At 28.6% G+C, this 17,383-nt stretch overlaps 2 protein-coding genes across 2 annotated transcripts in view; both read left to right on the forward strand.

Annotated features, from left to right (window-relative positions):
* Positions 1-594, forward strand: part of LOC105122436 (uncharacterized) — a 1,034-nt gene extending 440 nt beyond the window's left edge. The window contains exon 2 of the mRNA XM_011021534.1: positions 279-594. Coding sequence (XP_011019836.1) covers positions 279-417 — 139 coding nt within the window. The 3' untranslated portion in view covers positions 418-594. The remainder of the gene's footprint in view (positions 1-278) is intronic.
* Positions 595-11,896: 11,302 nt separating this feature from the next.
* Positions 11,897-13,632, forward strand: PCS1 (Eukaryotic aspartyl protease family protein). Its single transcript, XM_011021535.1, has one exon. The coding sequence runs from the start codon at positions 12,238-12,240 to the stop codon at positions 13,597-13,599; it is 1,362 nt and encodes a 453-aa protein (XP_011019837.1). The 5' UTR covers positions 11,897-12,237; the 3' UTR covers positions 13,600-13,632.
* Positions 13,633-17,383: the final 3,751 nt, after the last annotated feature.

Raw genomic sequence — 17,383 nt, forward strand, 5'->3', positions numbered from 1 at the left:
GCAAGGGCCTGTAATTACACCCCCCCCCCCTCCCTCTCTCTAAATATCGAACTTGCGTGCAATTCTTTTTTGTAATTCAGGCTCTGGATTCATTTTAGATGTTATTAAATAGTAGTCATTGCAAGACTAAATTCAAAAGTTAACAGAAATTAAGCCTAAACATGTTTTTCCCCTAAATTGCATTAAACTAGAAAACCTTGGATTTGTCTATAGGGTTTGTTGGCTTTGTTAGTCTTCGCACCACTTACTGATTTTTAACTACCTTAAGCCTATCGTAGGTGTCCTGAGTGCGATGGAGCAGGATTCATTCGGAAGTCAGGAGCAGCCTTGAGAGCTAATGCAGCACGGAAGGACCAGGCCCAGATTGTGTGCCCTCGTTGCAATGGTCTTGGCAAGCTCAACCAAATTGATAAATAAACCTCGACTTGTACAATTATCGTTCTATCGTTCTATAGTTTCCCTACTTTCATTTTTAATCCCATGCGATTATGCGAAGGTTGATGTTTATATATAGCCGAGAAACACTGCAACTATTGGTGCCATTTTATCTGGTTTTCTTTCCCTTAATGAATAACATCTTGGTTAATATGGTCTTATGGGTGAATAATACTATATAGCATAAAGGAGACAATGTAACCCCCTCTCCGGAAGCCTGAATCTGAAGCAAGGCAGGACAGGTGATGAGATGTTGCTGGCCTTTCACAGGGGTCCATTATCCCTCCTCACTGATCGTAAGGGTGCTCTATCTGTCAGAAGAATGAAAGCAGTCGCTTCTGTTTTCTTGGATAAATTGGTCAATTGTATTGAAGCAGTAACTCATGTAACGATAATGTCAATTAATTGTCCCTGTTTTAAAATGGCTTTTTTCTTTCTTTCTTTCTTTGTGTTTTTTTTTTTTAGCCAGAAGAGCTGATTTTTCCAATGAGCATGTAACATATATGTATGGTGACCTAGTATATCACTTGGAGCGAGAATAATTTTTTCCAATGAGGATTTAGATGTTGGATTTCTTGAATATATCAATCCAGTGAAAATAATAAATTTAAATTTTTTTAGGAAATTTAATTATTTTTTTAAATAAGATTTAAAATTATTTTAAAATTTTATATAAAAATTACCTAAAGTTTAGGTATAGTTTTTAATTTTGAAAATTTGCTTTAAATATTGGGTTATTGCAAACTATAAATCATTTAATTATCTGATTTATAATAATAATTTACACAAATTATTAGTGAAAAATCTCCTAAAAATTATTATACTTTAGAATGTTTTTTTTTTTTTTTTTGTGTTTTGATGTTTATGTGCTATACTCACCTTCACATCACACTCTCTCGTAGAAAATAAAAGGCATAATATGTATTTAAATTTTTTAAAAAAGCTCTATAAATAAAAAAAATCAATTTACTTCTTCAATAATATTATATATATTATTTTGGTTAATTTTAAAAATTTATTCAATTAAGTTTTTACCCAATTGTTTTTAGATTTAGAACTGTAATCTTCTATATAAATGACACTCTAGTTCTCAATTTCTAAAACTTATTTATAATTAATTCATACTTGATTAATCTTTTCATTTTAATTTATGATTAATGGTTCTTGTGTATGCGATACATTAGGTTTCCTAATAAGTTGGTCAAAATGCAAATTACAATATTAAATAAAATAGGATTGAATAAATTAAATAAATTAGCTTATTATCTAACAACTTATTATAATCCTTTAATTATTAAGAAAGTCATAAGTAATTTGACTTATCCCTTTCTTGGTGTAATTTAGATATTATAGCATTTAGTGTGTCTATCATGTCAAATCATGTTTGTTTTTAACACTATAGTTATTGGTTATTTGAATACGATTTGAAACCTTTTCAAATCTCATTATACTTTGCGCAAGGATTTATAATTAATATTATTTAAAAATAAATGAATTTTTTTCTAATTCATCTAGGATGATGAATTCTTTTTTAATTACTCAAATAACTTTATATAATTGATGTTATACACAATATTTACCCATTTGTTACTCCTAATTAGAACAGCGTGTAACAAGATCAAAACAAAACGCTCTATATGTAAGATGATTTATTAATCTCAAGTAAAGATTACTTATATAACTATCACATGAGCATTTTTATATACACATATGATATCTTTATATGAAATTTTCATGGTTAGTTCAGTATACATATCATGTGATAAGCATCCACATATTAGTTATAAATATCTTTTATAACTCAACTTATAAAAACAATTACTTCAAGAAAAACTATAATATATATTAGCTTTAACAACTCTAAGTAATGTTTAATAGAGCACCAGGAACACATAAGAACAATGTTTTAATGCAATAAAAATCTTATAATTATAAAAATTTTATAATTTTTTTGAAAAATATTTTTATTTCAAGAACATTATATATATTTTAAATACATTAATTAAATATTTAATAAATATTAAAAATAAAAATATTTATATAAATAAAATTAATAATACATGTAACTAATTGATCAATTACAAAAAAGACATTCAGAGACATGTGCGGAGACACGTAGATATCATAGAAGAAGGTAGATTGACACTTTAATATGTGCAGAAAGGCAAGAGACATGCCTCCTGGATTGACTCCTCCTTCCGTTTGGTTCTTGAGAGGGACCAATATGGCGGGCATAACCAGTTAACTTCAGTTTACAGGAGACGTCAAGGTTCAAAAGTCAATTCTTACATAAAGTATCCCGATCATCTCCGATCAAAGTTTCGGCAATGAAGGTCCAAGCTCAGTACTGCCTGTGAAGTCATCTACATCCTCACATTCGAAATTATCTATCAATAAATTGGCATCATCACATCAAAGACGTTCTTTAGCCCAATCAGTCATCAAAGGTAGAAAAACTTACAATCTCTGAGCTTCTTTGTTCCCCTCAATATTAATGTGATAAACAAAATCATCAGCGTTCTATAAAATGGTCATTTCTCCCAATCCTCAAGGACTACATGCCATATAACATGAAAATATTAAAATAAAAAAATCCATGTTTTTATTTTTTTTATTTTTTATGATGGGGGTTGATTTGATGTGCAGTTGAAGGTTTTAATGCTCTATATATAAACTACTGGATTAACCATTTAATTTTTGTTCGTAATCGTCTAAAACTAGGCCATAGAAGAGTTGTGGCACTATGAAACTAACACCGATATGTTCTGATCGAGAGATGACAGAGCTGGCTTGTTTCTTTTCCCTTAAAAGAAAAAATCAATTTGAGAACTCATGCTAGCTGATGGTTATTTTCCAGATTCTTTTGTTCTCTAAAACTTGCTTTATTTTATATTTTTATTGTGTAGAAGTAAATGTAAGTTGTTTTAAAAAATAATATAAACTATATATTAAAGTCTCATTTAAAATTATAAGTTTTTCAATTGAAATAATTTTTTAATATGATATTAGAGATTTATAAACTAATTAATTATAAATTTCTGAACCCATTGTCCTTATTCTGTTTAATAAAAATTAAATATGATATAATATAAACTTATGTAAACTTTAAACTCAAATTTTTTTTACTTAATGAATTCTGTGAGAGAATATTAAAAATCATATCTTGACAAATCCTGTTAAAAAATATTATAATTTATATCTTTAAATTTTATCTAATTATTTAAAATTTTAAATAAGATAAATTTTTAATATTATATTAAAATATTGATAACTATGAGTCTGAACTCACTACTTTTATTTTTTCTGATAAGATAGTCCGTGTAAGTATAATGTCACGTGGAAATAGTTTGAAATTGTTATTTAGTGCTTGGCCTTACGCTTCAAAGGAGGAGGGTGGTTCAGACTTGAGCCTCGTCATACTCTCACTACTTGGTGTCATCTGCTGCTACACTGGGATATTATTGAAAAATTGCTAAGAAAGCTCTCCTGGATTAAAAACTTACCCTGATTTTGGACAAATTGCTTTTGGAGTTACTGGGCGCTTAGTAATGTCAGCAAGTGAAATCATAATATATGTGATATGTCAACAATTAATAAATTTAAGCACACACGGAAGTTAATTTAATGCATTTAGTTGTTGTATTTGCTACATTAAAACCAGATTTCTCGTTGTTTCGTAGAACAGACAGTTGGATTTGGGCCAATGCAGATGGTATTATACGTTGAGTTATATGTAAGCGCAACGAATTCATGCTGTCTTAAGTTCATCTCACTCCTCTTTTACTATTAGTCTCAGTATCTTTTTTCCGAGAACTAAATGGACAATGGCTTCAATCCGTATGCTTCGTGTGTGGAGTAATCATGATGAGTGATAGCTTGTCATCATTGTTCCCAAACACGAACATGAATTTTGCTGCAATACATCTGGATTGTCATCAAATCTTTTCCATCACGGCAACTCCCGTTGTTCTTCCAACGGTCTGGCTGTGATACCTTACCTTGCTGTCATACCTTTCAGGCTATCTATATTTTTTTTTTTAATTAATATAGGCATTCAGACCAGTTTGTGCACTCTTTTTTGTTTTGTCAGACTCTCTTTTTCATTTCCCCTCTTTTATTGCTGCACTATCTTGTGCTTCCATTTCCAGCTCCCTCCTCCTTTAAAACAAAGAAGCTTATTATACACTTGAGCCTTTGTGTTCAGTTGGAGGAGTGGGTGCATCGATTATAGTTGTTCTCTCCTTGTTATGGGCTGGGGTGATCGACAAAATTATATCGGCTTCTCTGGCCATGCGGTATTTCCAAAAATTTACAACTCTATTAAACCATATTCAAGGTTTCCAACAGTTTTAAATTGTTACTATATGCACTTTCTTCCTGCCAACAATATTCCTATTCGTTCCTTCAATATGCTAAAATCTGAAAACTCGTAAGGATATTATATATATATATATATTATCCTATTTCTCTGAGAAAGAGCATTTTGTGTAACTCTTCAAATTTTTGTTAAGGCTTCCAATCTAAATGGGAGCACTCGATAGCTTGTACTTCACTTGACTTGGCTAAATCTAAGAAGAATAATGCTAGAGATACTTTAAAGACGGTTCAGAAATGGAGTGATTCTCCAATTTTCCCATTCCTATCTGAAAAATTCCAAGTAATTCTCACTATGAAGCTTTACAGAAGTTAATTTCTATATCTTACAGTACAATGGCAAATGGAATCCCTTCCTTTGGTAACTTGTTGTTTCTTATGCTGCAGCTTCAATTTTTGCTGGCTTGTGTACACTGGGACAGCAATATGTGGCTTTCTGATGTTTTGGGATTCGATCGAATCTCAGTATACTTTAAACATGCCTGCAGAATGTATCTCTTCTTAAGTTGCAGTATGATAAGAAACTCATTTTAATTTCATTGATAATTTCAGATTAATTCATGGTCTGATGATTGATTGACTATCTGTCCAAATTAAAACATTTGAAGTCATTGAGTGCATATGTGAGAGTACTACAGATTCCTAGTGTTCAATATTTGTGTGATTTGCAAATGGCATTCTTAGCTGATAAATTATATTTTAAAGTTTTATTTAATAATTTAATTTTTTTTCATTGATTTTTTTTTAAATCAAGTATTGAGTTTAGTGGAACTCATGCCTTTCAGATCCGTTTACCTCTTACAGTGCATTAGTTATAAGAACAGTCTTAGTGGCCTGATCAACTTTAGCTGTGACAATGATAGTTTAATTTCTAAAACAATTTAATCTCTAAACTTGTTAAAGAAAGAATGAAAGTAAATATTCTTAGTTATTTTCTAATTAATAAAACAAAAAAAAAGGAAATCAAATAATTGAATAACTTAAGACAATTAATAAATTATTTTAATTATTTAATTCTCAAGCATTTATATGATTTATTTTATTTTTTTATTTTATTTATCTAGTTGAATGATTAAATAAAGATTATAATTCATCAAATTATCGATGACTTTCTCTTTTATTATAATTTTTTATATGGTATTGGCCACTTTAAAATATTTTATTTTTAATCAATTTTATTTTCTACTTAATATTTTGTTTATTTTCTTTCTCAGTAATAAATTAACTCATGATTTATTGATTCCTCTTCTTTTAAACTTTTGTTGTTCAGAATAGTTTGGATATTCTTACTAAAACTTGTTACATTTGTCTTGGAGTTTAATTCATTATACATTATTATTTAGCCACAACGTTGTTTTTATAGTTGCAAACATACAGTAAGCTCAATTTAAATTTTATTTATTAATCAATTAATATTTTTTATTAATAGCGATCACTTTGATAAGAAAATAAAACTACAATAATAATAGAGGTGATGTCAATGTATATTAAAATTATTATAATTTAAGGGGGTGTGTTATTAACTATTTTTTTTAAATTTTATAATCAATAAAAGATTGAAACCAAATAATTGAACAAATCAAGATAGTTAAAATATTATTTCAATCATCTAATAAAAAAACATAAAAATATTTATATAATTTATTTTAATATATTTTCTACTTGTCTAGTTGTATTGTTATATAAACTTTATATAAGTTGAATGTAATTTATCGAATTATAAACAACATTCTTTTTTATTTTATAACTTTCACAAAACATGATTTGTACTTTAAATTGAATCTAAAGTAATAAATAATGAGAATATATTAAAATAAAAAATAAAACTTGATCTCATAGTAAATTTACTGTAGCACAACACAACAAAGAGATCACTTTGGATTGTAATAGCATTTTATAGTGTTTTTTTTTCTTTTTTTTTACCACTCAACTATTTTTTAAATTTGATTTTTTAATATTTTATTAATTTAAAATTAAAATTAATAATTTATTTTGGTTATTTGTATACAAGAACCTTGAGGTGCTGAGAAAACATTTCGATACTCAATTGATGTTTGGTCTGGTAAAATAAAATTTTATTTTATTAATTTAAAGATTATATTTGAAACTTAGATTCAACCTTTTTTTTTTGCTAGCATCAAGGACATAAATTGAACAAATAAAGAAAAATATTTAGTTAGTTTTTCCCTTTGAATTTTTTTTATCTCCTAACTTTTTATTGAAGTTAATCCTTTGTTATTGACTTTATTTAATAATTTGTTTTAATTTTTTAGATATAGTGATTTTATGATTTTTTTTGGTTTTTTGTGTATAAGAATCTTGCTGTGCTGAGAAAACATTTCACCACTCAATCAATGCTTAGTTTGATAAAATTTTATTTTATTTTATTAATTTAAAATTAACAATTAAAAATTTAAATATTAGAAGCTTAAATTCAGCTCCCCTTTTTACTAACATCAAGGGCTTAGATTGAACGAGTAAAGAAAAATATTTTTCCTTTTTTTTTCCTTTAAGTTTTTTTTATCTCCTAACTTTTAATTGAAGTTAATCCTTTGCCATTGAATTTATTTAGAATTGGATTTAAAGACTTATTTTAATTGTTTAGATATAAAGATCTTATGTTGTTAAGAAAAGAAATTTGATGTTCAGTCTAAAAAAATAAAATTCAATATTATTGATCTAAAACAATTAAGGATTCCAGAACCAGTGTTTTTTTTTTTAAAAAAGTGCCTAGCCCCATTTTTGCAATATTAGGAATAAAATTAAATGAATAAGTAAAAATTAGTTAGTACATGCAACACATATATTACTGTGTGAGGAAGGTTATCGTGTTATGGATGCACATGTGACTTTCTCCAAACTCTGAAGGCAATCATACTTGATAATGTTAGAATTATCTCAGCAGGGCTTTAATGTCAGGCAGTGTATGGTGGTGGCGAAGTCACAATATGACTTTGATGGCATATTCTTTTTTTATTTCTTTTTATCTCTCGTCTCCTCTATTTTCACACCCTTTAAATTCATAATTGCAAAGTGTACTGTGATTTTTTTTATTTATTTCAACTTTATCATTATTCTTTTAATTTCTATTTCTTTTCTTTTTCTTTTTTTCATTCTTTAATTTTTTTTAGTTAATTGGCCTTTTCTTTTCCGTAGACTGCCCTTGATAATATTAATGCGGAGAAACCACAGGCATTATTCATACATTACTTCTCCGCTCTCCTTTTTTTCTGCAGTCTATTATCTTCCCATGTGTATGTTATCTCAGTGTACTCCATGAAAGATTAACTTACTGTTAAAAGCTTGTTCATTCGCTTCACGTTACTGTCTTCACATTTACATAATATAGTGCTTTAACGTGCTAATTAATTAAAAAGAAATGTTACTCTCTCCCATCAGATTGCTGCTTGCCTCTTCACCTTTGCTGTGGGCGGTCTTGGGTGCTTACGTTGGCACATACATACTCAGCGATCACAAGAACAGCTAGCGAGCTTGCTTTGAGTATTTTAAAAATGTTTTTAAAAAAATTTAAATTTTTTTATTTTAAATTAATATATTTTTAATATTTTTAAATTATTTTAATGTATTGATATTAAAAATAATTTTTTAAAAATAAAAAAAATATTATTTTAATATATTTTTAAATTAAAAATATTTTAAAAACCAACAACTATTTTTAATTCCAGTCACGAAATAATTCAAGGTATGACTGAGGTACTTGATGTCAGAGTGCACATCGTCTTCTAGAGAGTTTGGAAGGAAGTATTCGTGTCGCGCGCGCGTGTAGACACGTACATACATGCATTTTGTTTCTTGCAAGGGAGGTGCTTGAACTAAAAGACCTCTAGACATGGACAGTAGTTGAGTTACAGGTTCGTTAGCAATTCGATTTGATTTTTAATTTTTTTTATTTGAAAAAAATTAAATTAATATTTTTCACAATAATTTTAATATATCAATAAAAAAATCATTTTAATATATATTTAATTAAAAAAAATTTAAAAAAGTATTACCAAACACACAATAATGTATACTTTCAGCCGTCCAATTATCAGTGGGCTTATGATTTTGTATCATGTTGACAACGTAAACATTTATTATTTATCATTTACAAAACCTGACCAGGCAGACATTTCTTCTGTAGTCATACTATGTAAGAAATGATAAACTTTAACAATGAAGCACTTTATTTTATTTTTACTATACTTTCCTTTTTTTTTTTCCTTCAAAACTCATCTTTAGATATTTTTTTCATTTTAAGTTTATTACTGTAATTTATTTTAGTTTATTTTTTTTATAAAGTTATTATATTTTTAAATAAATATATTTATATTTGATTGATTCCCAATTTTTACAAGTATCTATTTTTATTATTTTATTATTATATAAAAATAGTTTTATAAAAAAAATTAAACCAAATTAAATCTAAGATCTAGATAGATAGTTTTGCATGTTAAGTCACGACATCCGATTTGATCTAATAAATTATTATCTTGATATTAAAAAAATATGATCTTGATATTTTTTTCAAGCTAAATTATATTTTTATCATTTATTCAAATTATTTTTGGATCTATCAATTCAATTGAGACACATAAAACCAACTCTTATATGAGTTAATTTTAAATTTAGATAAGAAATCGGATTAAGAGATTTCAAGGTTAACCAACCAGGTTAGGTTTAATGGCAATGCCAAATAGTTTTTTTTTTCTAAAATTTCATCTTTTATTTTTTTATTGATTGAATTTTTTTTATCAATATTAATCTTTAATATTTATTTAATTTTGAATTGATCTTCATAATTTATTTTTATTTATTTTTTATAAGATTACAGTCTCAAACAAACATCCAAATATTTAGTTGGTGCTTGATTTTATGAATATATATATTTTTATTATCATATTATTAAATAAAAAATAATTTTTGTTTATTTTTTATAAGATTATTACAGTCTCAAACAAACATCCAAATATTTAGTTGGTGCTTGATTTTATGAATATATATATTTTTATTATCATATTATTAAATAAAAAATAATTTTAAAAAATAAAGTTACATCTAGTTGAATCTATAATTCAAATCATGAATTTAATAAATTAAATTATAAAATTTGAATCAATCTAGTATGTTATTGTTTTAAATTTTTAAAAAATATATTATCTTAAAATTTTTTTAATCAACAATATTTTTTATTAATTATTTAGATTATTTTTCAAACCATAAAGTTGATAAGATGCTCTCAAGCCAACTAATACGTTTTTAATATCCAATTAAAAGTTCCAGTTTAATAAAAGTATCCTCACAGTCTACATATTTATTTTTAGATTTAAAAATCTTTTTAGAAAAGAAATGTACGGCCATTACCAAAAGACCCCGACAGCAAAATGGGAAACATCACCTCCTAGTTATGGACCCAAAAATGCACGATTATATGTTTTGCTGTTAGATAATTCAGCATTTGCACGTGCTGCCACCTGACTCTTATGTGCTTAACGAGGCTACCTGTTTCATTTTGTGAAAGCGGTTCTTGTTGTACAAGGTAGTGAATGTAGTTGCTAGTATAGTAACCCCACGTACATGCATAATTTAATGAAATTAAAATAAATCAATATTAATTATATGAATATATATTTTGTAGCACTTAATATCATACATTTTTTTATTTTAAATATATACCATGAATATGTTTAATTTTGATAAATGAAAAAAATAAACATTCATCACCTAAAAATCTAATTAAAAGAAAGTAATTTGTTTGTTTGCATGAAAATAGTTTTTTTAGAAAGTGATTTATTTAAAAAGTGAATTTTAAGAAAATAAATTATTTTTGAATATTTAATAGTGTCATAGAAAATTAGTTGGAAGATATTTTTCAGTATTTGGTTATAAATTATGAAAAATAAACTGAAAAATAGCTAAATTAGAAAATAATTTATTAATTTTTCTTCAAGTTTATTAAAATAATAAGAAATAAATCTTACAAATTAAAAAGTTCAAAGACAATGAAATTAAAAAAAATCTAATTTCATAACTTATCTCAAATAAAATAAATAATAATTAAAATAATTAATATCAAATCTAATATGTAAAAAAATTGAAAGATAATGAAATTAAATAATATCAAATCTAATAGGTAAAAAAATTGAAAGATAATGAAATTAAAATAATAATAATAATTTTATAAATTATTTTAAATAAAATAAGTAACAATCAAAAGAATAAATAACAAATTTGATAGATAAAAAATTTTAATTTAAAAAATAATAAAATAAAAGTAAATAACAATCATAAAAATAAAAATAAAAATTAATATAAAAATTAAATTAAATTAAATTTTAAGAGATAATTTTTTTTTAAAAAAATTCAAACAAAATATATAACAATAAAAAATTTAAAAATCAAATTTGACATAATCAACAAATAATATGTTATTTTTAAATTTTTTATAACCTCTAAAAGATGTTTTTTATTCAAGATAAAAGAAAAATATTTTTCTGAAAATAAAGTTAAATTTATATTTTGATAAAAATATTTTTTATTAACTAGAAACTATTTTTTATTAATTAATTTTTTTAATTATAAATAAATATAAAAAAAACTTGGAGAAAGAAACGTATCTCTAATATATTTTTGTAAAGAATGAAGGAGAAAATGGTATAACTGTGAGATGAATCGGATGAAGAGAGAGAAGATTTGAAGAAATAATCAATGAAGGCTGCCGTCCAGTGGCGGGCAGTCATGAATAACGTGAAAGTGCGAGAGAAGTTGTGATTGGTAGAAAAGAGCATTTACAAACTCACCATGCAGCCAGGTCTTTTGAAGAGGAAAAATGAAAAAGCTTAGGGCAAGAAGGGAATGTCGCCGTTTCCATTAACTGGGGCTTGGTTTCACCCTGCAGCCAAATTACTGGTTAAGTTCACCTTCATCAGTGAATGAAAGACCTAACTGTGTACGAGTCAAGTGGACTTGAAGCTGTAATTCTTTCACAACGACAAAGAAATCCGCAGGTGGACCGGGTCCCCTTCATTTCTCACAAAAGGGATGTCTTCAGCCTTCAATCAATAATAATAGATTACTCTGAATGCACATGCATTTGCTTATGCTTGAAACAAACTGATACAAGCTAAGCTAATTTACTGGATTTGCAAGAAACCATAACATATCAAATTAAGAATCTTCTCTGTCTGGCAACACTGCTCCACCCTCTTAGCTTGTCTCTACAGACATCACCCTCCCAAAAAATAAAAAAATCCAAAATAGAAATTAGAGAAGTTTCTTAAGTCAGAGTTGGGTAATCCAAGCACGGTTGCAGATTTTCTTCACTAGCAGTGTCTAGTAATAGATCTCTGTCCACAGAAACGCTTCTCTGCTCAGTCTCGTCTCTCATTTGTAACAAAGATCTTTAACTCTCACTTAACCTAACTTGTAATGTTTCATTCCATCATGGTAAGCACTTCCATTCTCTGCACTTCTTACACAAACCCATATCTCAAATCCCTTTTTCTTCTCTTTCACACTGTCTTAACACTTCTCTTGATTATGGAATCTCAACACTGCTTGTCTTCTTCACCAAAAATGCTGATCCTGCCACTCAAAACCCAAGTTATCCCTTCCGGGTCAGTACCCAGATCACCAAACAAGCTTCCTTTCCACCACAATGTGAGTCTTACCGTCTCTCTCACAGTTGGCACTCCACCACAAAATGTCTCCATGGTTATCGACACCGGAAGTGAACTCTCCTGGCTGCACTGCAACAAAACACTATCCTACCCAACTACATTCGACCCGACCCGATCCACATCTTACCAAACTATCCCTTGTTCTTCACCCACCTGCACCAACCGGACCCAGGACTTCCCAATACCTGCTTCATGTGACTCCAATAATCTCTGCCACGCCACCCTTTCTTATGCTGACGCTTCTTCCTCCGAGGGAAATCTCGCGTCCGATGTTTTCAACATTGGGAGCTCCGATATTTCCGGTTTGGTCTTTGGGTGCATGGATTTGGTTTTCAGTTCGAACTCTCATGAGGATTCTAAGAGTACCGGTTTAATGGGCATGAACCGTGGGTCGCTCTCTTTTGTTTCCCAATTGGGTTTCCCGAAATTCTCTTATTGCATTTCGGGAACCGATTTTTCGGGTCTTTTACTTCTCGGCGAATCCAATTTGACGTGGTCGGTGCCATTAAACTACACCCCCTTAATCCAAATATCAACCCCATTGCCTTACTTTGATCGGGTTGCCTACACGGTACAGCTTGAAGGCATTAAAGTTTTAGAAAAGTTGCTTCCTATACCGAAATCAACTCTCGAACCAGATCATACAGGTGCTGGTCAAACCATGGTTGACTCGGGAACCCAGTTCACGTTCTTACTCGGACCTGCTTACAATGCTTTGAGAACCGCGTTTCTGAACCAAACCAGCAGTGTTTTAAGGGTTTTAGAGGATCCAGATTTTGTATTTCAAGGGGCTATGGATTTATGTTACCTGGTCCCGCTAAGTCAACGCGTTTTACCACAGTTGCCAACGGTAACTTTAGTGTTCCGGGGAGCCGAAATGACAGTATCGGGTGATAGGGTATTATATCGGGTTCCGGGTGAATTGAGGGGAAATGACTCGGTGCATTGCTTGTCATTTGGGAACTCTGATTTGTTGGGCGTGGAGGCATATGTGATTGGTCATCATCACCAGCAAAACGTGTGGATGGAATTTGATCTTGAGAAATCAAGGATTGGATTGGCACAGGTACGGTGTGATTTGGCTGGCCAGAGATTTGGTGTGGCCCTGTAGGGTCCACATATTTAATTTCCCACATGAGAGATTTTTTTTTTTTTAATTTTCTTTTAAGATCATGTAGGAGTACGTGTGTGGTGATTCTATTCTACATGTTGGATCTTGGTAGGGAGGCAGTAGGTAGTCGTTTTCTGTGAGGGAGGTACGTTCGAGGAATTGCTACCGTCCATTTTATGGTCCTTGCTATTGAATTTTTTTTAGTGTGGGTGTCTGAATTAATTGGTGTATATATTAATTAATTTTTAAAATTTTAAAATTAATAATAATATAAATTTTTATTAATTTTAAAATTTATAAGAATAGAATTAATAATTTTTAAAAACCAAATCTAAAACTTTACTAATTAAACTAAACTCATTATGTTTGAATATTATAATCAAGGGATGGCGAGCCACTTCCTTGGACGGCAATAATTTATCAGAACGGTATTTTTGTTGTAATTTGGACAATTTTCCTTCTTCCTCTTCGTAAATTGGACATTCGGTCTTTAAAATTGTCTGTGATGGAGCCACGGAGGGAGAGATGGGAGCATATTGCTCCCTTTTATATATATATTGTAAACAATTCTTCTTCTTCGATCAAATTGTTGAAGTTTGTCTAATAAGAGATTTCTTAAATTACATATTCATATAAATAGCAGCCCTCTTATATGTACTGGGAACAGAGAGGGAGAGATTAGTGTTACGAAATATAAAGTGGAACTACTTTTGGTGCATATATCTTGCATTCTAAGTTTGATTTTCTAGAAATTACTCTTTAAATTTTTCCATATTTATCTACTATTAAAAGAATTGATTAATAAAAAATATTTTTAATTAAAAAATTAGCTTAATTTTTTTAAAGTGTTTTTTCTTTTACTTGAAAGTTAATAAGTTGGACACTAGTGAAACAACCACCTTCTTTTACTTCCTTTAGTAATTATAATTATGCTTAATTTTAGTTTCCAGAAATTAAAACTATGCTTAATTTTAGTAGGGAGATATTTTTCATCATTTTCAGCTCTCTTGACATGTATGGATTTTTATCGTATTTTTCAACGCATCGCCTCGTCAATTTCCTTCTTCACGTTTGAGATTTTTTGTTATGGTTAGCTTTATCACGCATACATGTTTTTTCCTTCCTAGTTTATGAGTGATTAAAGTCCATTATTTGTTGTCCCAATTATAAGATGAATCCAGCTTCAAGTCTCTAATTTCAAGTCTCTAATTTAAGGTACAAGAGTTCTACTTAAAGCTTGACTTAAGCACACAGTAAAATAGGAAAAAGAATGTCTAGTTTCATAAGTTTAAAAGAACCAAAATTTATTGCTAGGAGTGAATTGTAAAAACTTCAATTCACCATATAGGTGATATTTAAAGCTATTATTTCAGTATATTCTCATTTAGACTTGTGATCTTATATTTTAGCATAAAATACTTTTTCATAGGATGGCTAATTAAATAATGATATTTACAATAATTTAGATTGTTTTCTTGATTTGTTTTTTTAAAATGTTTTAATTCTGGTAACTCGGTGAAATTTAGTTTGTGTAAATTATTTTGCATTCTAGACATGTTTGAGTAAAAACAATATATTTAATTTTAATTGTTTTTTCGAGGATGACTTTTTTTTTCACCTTTTAAAAAAATAATCAATGTTTCTTAGTCATTCATTTTAATTCTAGTTGGTACCTTTATAACAATAGAATTTATTACTAAATACTATTTTCCCTCAACTTTTGAAGCGTTTTTTCTAAATTTATAACCTTTAGGTTTATTTCTCTTAGGCTTTTGCATAGGTAATAATAAGTTTTCAAATGCAACAACGCTAAGTTACATATTGTGAGCTCGAATAGCTAATTCTTCAAAAGATTTTGGTTTGATAGCTTATGAAATTCAGCAAAGTTCTCATGCATCCCTTAAACACACATATATAACACAAAAGTTTTGGTAAGTCGATCGTTATGGTTAAAGCTAAAATTTCTTCATTGATTAGTGTTGTTGATAACAGGCTCCTTTGTCCATTGACATGCATTGGTGAGTTCAATTCTGCAAACTACATAATGAGTGTTATAGAAACAGTTAAGAAACTTGTATTATAATCGCTCCTAACTATTAGTTGAGCTAGACTCGAAGTTAGTGTACCATTCAAAGGCATTATCTTTAAAGGATTGGACAAACTATTTTACCATAAGATCATCATGAATTCCAGTATTGTTGCAAGTCTTCACAAAGTAAGTTATATGTTTTCTTAGATTTTCTTTGTCTTGAATTATTGAAACTTTAGTGATTGATAGCTTAGAAACATCCTTAACAGGTTGATCCTTTAGGTGTATTGCTTCATATAAAAATATAAAGGTTATACTAAACTTTCTACTTGGTCCATGATAGCTTTCTTGGTAAGTTCTTTCTCTATTGATTCATGGTAAAGATACAATCAGTTTTGCTATGAATATTCCTTGTAGAATTGATTGTAGAATCCTCAATGACATACAAGGTTTTAACAATTCAATGACAAATTTGGTAGATGAAGTTTGACTCATCTTTTGAGTTTGTTTATGAACTTTCTTATCTCGTAGTCTTTTACTTTGAGTGAAGTCAAAAACACCTCAATGAGTTTTTTTAAGTTATCCACTTAATCCTCTAAAGATAATACAAGAACTCGAAGCTTTATTTGGTGATTGACATAGAGAGGTCTTTATAGGTGAATTGTCAATATAGCTATCTTGAGTGCTAAAAAAAAGTCTATATATCTCGTTTGACTCTTGTGGTGGAGTTACCTGTAGTTTTAGTATTAGAGTAATGAGATCTCGTTTTTTTTTTATTTGCATCCAACAACAGCTTGAGAATTGTCTTAATTTGTACATATAACTCAATGATGGATTTTATTTTTAATAACAAGGTTAAAAAATATTTAATAATATGTTGGCGACTTGAATTAGTCTTGTTGCTTTTGAAAATGACAATAACTATTATGTTCTTTTTAGTTGCCATTAATAGGTTGATGGAAACTTTTTTTTAAAGAGGAAAGATAAGAGATAGAGATATTCCTAATAGAGTTATTAAAAAATTATTTACACGGTTTTGAATATCTAAAATTAAATAAACATGTGGATATAAATATTTAACTTTATTAAATATATAACTGACTATAATTTTTATTTAAAATATATAAAACTTAATTTTTTCCTAAGGTTTTTCTCTGGCTTTTGAAAATAAAATAAAAACTTAATTATATGATTGATTATGGTCTTCGATGATGGGGAATTAAAAGAGGATTGATTGCTAATAAATTGCGACTCCACTTATGATTAATGTCCTCTTCCTTTTTCACAATAAGTAATTAGAGAAAGATATTAAACACGAAATCAGCAGTGTTGAAATATGTATGATGTGAAGCCTGCAGGTGACAACAAGCTAGCGGTGGGTCTCGAAGGTCCCCTTTCTAAGATGTGTGGAAGAATCGCATCCAGCTAGTGTAACATCAAAAGCTGTTAAGACTCGGAGAGCTATATATCTACCACCGACAGCCAACAAGATGGTTAAGCACCTTCCTCCTTCCTCTTTCTTCCCTTGATAAGCAAGCATCGACGATAGGAGGTTGAGGCTACCTTCACCAATCAAGCAACGATGCACGGATAGCCTCTACTGCTAATAATGAATGCATCTCACTGATTAATTTATATATTTTCAGCTCAAACTGCTGGACTTCCATCTCCATGCACAGATATATATATATTAAAAAACAAATTTATTTAATATATATATATATATATATATATATATATATATATATATATTTT

The sequence above is a fragment of the Populus euphratica genome, unplaced genomic scaffold (genome assembly GCF_000495115.2).
Source record: "Populus euphratica unplaced genomic scaffold, PopEup_1.0 scaffold20.1, whole genome shotgun sequence".
NCBI classification, from domain to species: Eukaryota; Viridiplantae; Streptophyta; class Magnoliopsida; order Malpighiales; family Salicaceae; genus Populus; species Populus euphratica.

Coding starts and splice junctions, on each gene's coding strand:
- PCS1 (XM_011021535.1), top strand. CDS start 12,238: ATGTTTCATTCCATCATGGTAAGCACTTCCATTCTCTGCACTTCTTAC.